This window comes from Herpailurus yagouaroundi, unplaced genomic scaffold, assembly GCF_014898765.1.
Source record: "Herpailurus yagouaroundi ecotype Mexico unplaced genomic scaffold, PumYag 210, whole genome shotgun sequence".
Taxonomy (NCBI): domain Eukaryota; kingdom Metazoa; phylum Chordata; class Mammalia; order Carnivora; family Felidae; genus Herpailurus; species Herpailurus yagouaroundi.
This window is the reverse complement of record NW_024412441.1, coordinates 28038518-28045050: the sequence shown is the minus strand read 5'-3', so window position 1 is coordinate 28045050 and position 6533 is coordinate 28038518. Positions and strand designations below refer to the sequence as shown.

Genomic DNA, 6533 nt, shown 5'->3' with positions numbered 1-6533 from the left:
ACACACACACACACACACACACACACACACACACACACACACACACTTTCTATTGCTGTTTAAACACAGGGAAACAGATTTAGGGAGAAAAAAAATCTGCACCAATATTTTTTCACTATTCACAAAGCTATTATAACCCAACTTTTACTAAAATGTTAGTATCCTACCAAAAAGTATACACATCAAGCAAAATATTTACAAATTAATGGAAAAAAAATTCTGTTTATACCAAAGACTAAGCGCTTACCCTTTTCTGGTGTTTTAAATGTGTAATTAGTTGAGGACTCTTCTTTTGGAAAAGCAGCAAAGAGATTTTTGACTTTGCCATCTGAAGACTGTTTGCTATCTGAATTCTTCGTCTCTTCGCAATTAGGTTCCACTTTTCTTTCAGATTCACTCTGGACTACTGAACTGGCATCACTACTGTTATTTTTCAAAGGTGCATTAAAACTAAACCCAAACAAAGACCCAGTGGCTGAACTGTTGCCAAATGCAAATGGTTTTGATTTTTCGCTACTAAAAATACTTTTAACAGACTCCGAACCAAATACAAACTTTGGAGGAGAAACTACTGCTTTTGTTGTTGTTTCAGATGTGCTAGATGCTTCTCCAACTTCTGAAGTTGCATCTGCTGTGTCATCACCCTGAATTAAATCTGTCCTCTCTCTTGTGGTCTCTTCTAATACAGCTACAGCAATTTTGCCACATGGTGACTCTCTGGGAGTGGCTGAACGAGAAACATGAGGGGTTATCAAAGAATCTTTTTCTTGGGCTATTTTTGCTTCATCAAATATTTTCTTAAATGAATCTGCAACATCCTGTAGTTTAAAACGGACAGCTAAATGTTCTACTTTTCTTTCTCCATCTGCAAAATCACAGGCAGTCCACACCCACACTCGTTCTGTCCCTTTCATATTTTGCAAAGTCATGTCTGGAGTTATTCTGTGATTGGCACAAAGTTTTAATACCTGGTCCCTTCTCATCACTATGCGAACTTGCTTATTATCATAATTCTGTAAAATCTTTATATCACCAATGCCTCTTTCTTTCCACTGACCAACATCTTTATCATACCTATAGAGTTTTGCTCTGTGACTAAAAACAACTTGTTCATTTTCCTCACCACTGGACACTTCCACTAGATCAGGTAAAGGTACGACAGGTTCAAAGTACTGTCCATCTCTCTCCTCTTCTTGAGTAACATCAGATTCTTCATCAGTGCCAACCGAGGTTCCACTCTGATTCAACTTGGCAGGAGATTTAGATGGACTCAAAGCAGATTTAAAACTGAAGTTAAATCCTGTTGTTGACTCACCAAAGCGGAAGAGATTTTTCCTCACAGGGCTACTTGCCAATGGAGAAGCATGTACTGAACTACTACTCACACTATCATCCAAAGCATCTTCCCTTAAATCATAGTTGTCCCACTCCAGTGTGGGCCCCGTGTTTTCGGGGTTTGGCTTGTTAGTTGTATCAGAGGCACTGGCAACACCACCATCAGAGCTCTCATTCTCTCCATCAGTGACTTTTGTTTGATCATTTGTCAAAAAAGTTTTGAAATCTTTTAATCCACTCTTCATTTCTTCCGCTCTCTGGATTAACTTGGCAGCTCTGCCAGTGTCTACAAGTTTATGAGGAGTTTGAAGTGGTATATCTAATAGAAGTCGCTGGCATTCCTCAAATTTCTGCTTGAATTCTTCAGCCAGCTCTGGTGTTTTAAATTTTGCTGCCAGCTGCTCTAGTTTGGCATCACCATCAGAAAAATCGCTCGCTAACCACATCCATGCTCTATCAGACCCAGAGAGAGGCTTCAGGTTCATTGTAGTTGTTATCCAATGGTTGGCACATACTTTCAGTACCTGCTCTCTTCGCATTAGCATTCGCAGCTTGCCATTGACTTCATTCTTGAGAATTTTTAGGTTCCCCAGACCCCTTTCTTTCCACTGACTTATCTCAGCATCAAATCTAAATAATTTTACGCGCTGTGAATAAAGAACTTTTTCATCTTCTTCTCCTGTTACAAGTTCCACTTTTTCAGGCATCTGAACCACTGGTTCAAAATGGATGTCATCACTGTCCTCGGTTCTATAGGCATCATCATCTTTCTCAAGGTCAGCAGAAGTGTCAGCTTTATCAGCCATTTTACTGCTTTGTGATGAGAATAATTTTTCTCCCGCACCTGAAAATCCCTTGAAATTAGGATCTTTTTTGCCAAACTGAAATCCTTCTCCTGAAGTTGATTTTGCAAGATCTGCAAAGGTAAATGTGCTACCAGTTTGACCAAAAATCACACCATTACCATTCTTCTGATTACTGATATCCTGAGCCTGAACACCAGTGTCATTTTCAAGGGGCTTTTCATTCTTCTTCTCTTGATTTCCAGGCTCCTGAATGCCAAATTTAAACCCATCAGCAGACACAGGGACAGAAAAACTAAATCCTTCTTTTGTTGACTTAGGATCTGTATTAGAAGAACCCTGAAATGTAAATGAAGGTGTACTTTCTTGATCTACATGCCCAAATTTAAATCCTTGTTCTGTAGTACCAAATTTAAAAGCTTTTTCTGAAAAATTACTTTTAAATCCTGTTCCAACCTGACTTCCAGAAGAATCATTTAACTTAGTCTTTGAGCCCAGTGTGAAGGCTGAAGGAGCTTCTGCAATATGTTTATGAGTTGGTTTAGAGGAATTACAAGCCACACATTTCAAGGAAGAACTCTCATTTTGCACAGAGCAAACACTACAATCCCACTGTCCTTCCTTCTTGGTGAACATTCCTTCAAATCCACTCTTCGGAGCTTTGCTGGTCTCTGAAGTACTAAACTTAAAAGAGGCAGGTGCTGGAACAGCAGAGGTGGGTTGACTCGGTTTACCCGGATTCTGACAAGCAACACATACTGTAGCATTTGCTTCATTTCGTACTAAGCAGAAATTGCAATCCCACTGTCCTTCCTTCTTAGCAAACATGTCCTCAAATCCACTCTTCGGGGTTTTACTTGTCTCTGAAGTTCCAAACTTAAAAGAAGCAGATGCTGGAACAGAAGACGTAGGTAAACTCTGTTTTCTTGGATTCTGACAAGCAGTACACTTTGTAGAACTTCCTTCATTTTGTACAAAGCACACACTGCAATCCCACTGTCCTTCCTTTGTAGAAAAAGCAGACCTGAAATCACTGTTAACAGACTTTGAAAGATCTCCTTGGCCAAATTTAAAGGAAGCTTGCTGAACAAATGAAGATCCACTTTTGTTGGCAGACTTTGCATTCTGGCATGCAATGCACCTAGATATAGTAGGTTCATTTCTTACTAAGCAAATGCTACAATCCCAGTGACCTTCTTTCTTTGGAGTCATCGGTGCAAATCTATCTGGAGTATTTTCTGGGCTAGTTGTAAGAGCAGAAACAGTTTCAACTAATGGCGGACCAAGGAAATCTTTCCTGTTTGGGTTTAGATTCTGGCATGACACACATTTCTTAGCAGTCGCAGCATTCTTTAAGGAGCAGCTATTACAATGCCACCAAGACCCTTCTTTCTTTGCCATTTGAAATTCAAAATTCATGTTTCCACCATCAGATTTGCAAATATCTTTGTTATCATGACTTGTGGGTTCTTTTGTAATTCTCAGAGACTGATTTGTGGTTGAGGCTACATTTGCTCCTAAGGCTTTTAAAATGCTCTGGGCCTCTTCAAATTTGCACTTAAAAAGTGCTGCTTCCTCAGGAGTTTTGAATCTAATAGCAAGTTGTTCTGGCTTGGGCAACTCATCTGCATAATCAAGAGCATGCCACACAAAAGATCTGTCGGAGCCAGCATTTGGCGTCAGTTTCATATCTGGACTGATGTAATGATTTGCACAGATTTTCAGTACTTGCTCTCGTCTCATTAGAAGGCGAATTTTACCAGATGTTTTATGTCTTAGGATTTTTACATTGCCAATTCCACGTTCCTTCCATTCTTTGGATTCTGCATCAAAACGAAATAATTTTGCACGGTTGCAAAAGAATTCTTCTTCATCTTCCTCACCAGTTTTTACTTCAATCTTATCAGGAAGAGGTACCACAGGCTCAAAGTGAGGGCCGTCATCATCATCATCACCATGGGCACTTCCTCCATCTGTTTCATGACTCTTGTTGGCCAGCTCTGGCACAGGTGTTCCAAATACTGATTTCCCTGGACCGTGGAAAGTAAACATGTCATCGCTTCGACGAAAACCAGAATTTTTTTGCTGATTTGGACCCATGTTTTCAGTAAATGAAATTCCAGGCACATTTTTACTTCCGAAATTGAACGTATTTCGAGGTCCAATGGTTTGACTAGCTTTTGGTCCACTGTAGCTGTCTCCTTGCAAAGGTTTATCTGAAGTTAGGAGACCTAAAAGACTTTCATTATTATTGTAAGCTGTAGAAGGGGGCTGTGTCACAACCTGGGGTGAAGAAAAGGTAAAGTCACCATCATTTGACTTGAAATTTGAGTTAAATTTAAAAGGAGTTGGCTGTGTTGTATGTGCGGGTGCTGTCAAAGATGGTCTTATTCCTTCACCTGGCACAGGCTGAACAAAATTAGTTTTTCCAAATTCTATAACCTTAGATTCTGCAGATCTTGAAGCATGAGCTGCAACTGGGGGTTTTGTGAAATAACCTGGTTCTGGCAAAGGTGGATTTGTGCTTGTTTGTTGAACATTGTAATTAAAGTAATCATCACCCCTGGGTGATAGAATTCCTGTTGCAGGAGACTCAAAACGCAACGGAGGACCATACATCTCTTGAGAGAACATACAAGCAGATGAGCTTTGGACTGGTGGTGTGTGCATCTGTTGGGAATAGGCATATATGTGTTGTTGAGGTGGAAGCCTATTCATGCCATAAACTGGACCCTAAAAGAAAAAAAAAGTTAAAATTTTTTGTAGGTTGTCTACAAAATTACAGATAACTAGATGCAAACCAATTCTCACAAACCACAAATATGAGCATTATAAGGTAAAAATATCATTAGGGTATGTAGCACATCATCAAGAGAAGACAACATTACTTACAAAGATACTTACAGTTATACTCCTTTCTTTAATAAAAACTGTCTTAACTAATGACAGAATCTTAAAAATCCAATTCTACAATAAATGCACAGAATAAATTTCTTCATTCCTAAATAATGTGTAAAATGATGTTAACAATAATGATGATGATGATGGAGACTAACATTTATCAAGCATTTACTAATGTGCCAACTGGGCACTGTTCTAAGCACTTAATATAGTATCTCATTTTAATATCCTCAAAAACCCTATGAATTAAGGAATTATTATCCTCATTTTACATATGAGGCAACTAATGCATAGAGAGATTTAAAAACTTGCCCAAGGTCACAAGCGAGCAGAAAGCCAAGGTCTAAATGCACCCAAGCCATCTGTCTTCAAAGCTTTATAATTCAACTATGGTTGTAATACTGGGTGTTAATCGACACCTACATAGCCACTTTAGGCCTGAAATACTTACCACATAGTGGTTCAGCAAGGCCATTCTAGTCCTATTTCCGCCAAAACAAAATGATGAAGGACCCATCATCACCACCACCACCACCATCACCACTACCACTACCACCACCACCACCACCACCACCCCATTTAGAAAATATTGTAAATGTTCACACTCATTGTAACATAAAAATAAGATGAGTAGGAAGCATAAATTCTGTATCTGGAGAGAAATTTAAAATATCTGTATCTTATGGGACATATAAGTTTTAATGCTGAACTACTTCTTGAATTTCTTTGAAGGAAGCCTGAACAATTAAAAAGGAGATATTTATAAATGTATAAATTATTCCTTTGTTACCTTTGTGGGAGTAACATTAGCTGCTGGTCTGAGAAGATACTGGGAATTATATGCTGGTGACTGACTATAATATACTGAAGGGCCAGTAGTTGCAACTAAAAAAAAAAAAAAAAAAAAGAAAAGAAAAGAAAGAAAACAGTTAAAAAAGTCTATACTATAGTTAAGACTACCTAGGCAAGAACTATAAATTACAAAAGCAATAGAAATCAAAGAAAGATTTAACTATAGATTTTTAAAAATTTCTATACATCAAAATATACCATAAAGAATACCAAATGACAAACTAGGAAAAACCCCTAAATATGACACATGAGGAATAAGAGAGCAGCACCACAGTGGTCAACAAGAACAAGCCCCTCACAACAAGCACCAAAAAAGGAGCCAAGAAGAAAGTGTTTGATCCGTTTTCTAAGGAAGATTGGTATGATATGAAAGCACAGTCTACGTTCAACATCAGAAATATTGGGAACACACTAGTCACAGGAAGGATTTAAGGAACTAAAATATACATCTGATAGCCCCAGGGCCACATTTTTAAAGTGAGACTTAAAAATATGCAGAATGACAAGGCTGCATTTTATAAACTGAAGCTGAAAATGTTCCAGTCAAAAATCACCTGATAAATTCATCATGGAAAGAATCTCACAAGTAACACAAAATGTGTTCCTTTGCTTAAAAAAAAAAAAAAAAAAAAAAAAAAAAAA

General features: G+C 38.1%; 1 protein-coding gene across 4 annotated transcripts in view; it reads right to left on the bottom strand.

The window, feature by feature from the left end:
- Nucleotides 1-6533, bottom strand: part of LOC121016484 (E3 SUMO-protein ligase RanBP2) — an 83591-nt gene that overhangs the window by 21325 nt on the left and 55733 nt on the right. For 3 of the 4 annotated variants that reach the window (XM_040454164.1, XM_040454161.1, XM_040454163.1), the window contains exons 19-20: nt 5830-5924; nt 248-4871 (exon numbers count right to left, since the gene is read on the bottom strand). In XM_040454164.1, the coding sequence (XP_040310098.1) occupies nt 248-4871; nt 5830-5924 (4719 nt within the window). The remainder of the gene's footprint in view (nt 1-247; nt 4872-5829; nt 5925-6533) is intronic. The other variant, XM_040454165.1, reaches the window with a different exon arrangement.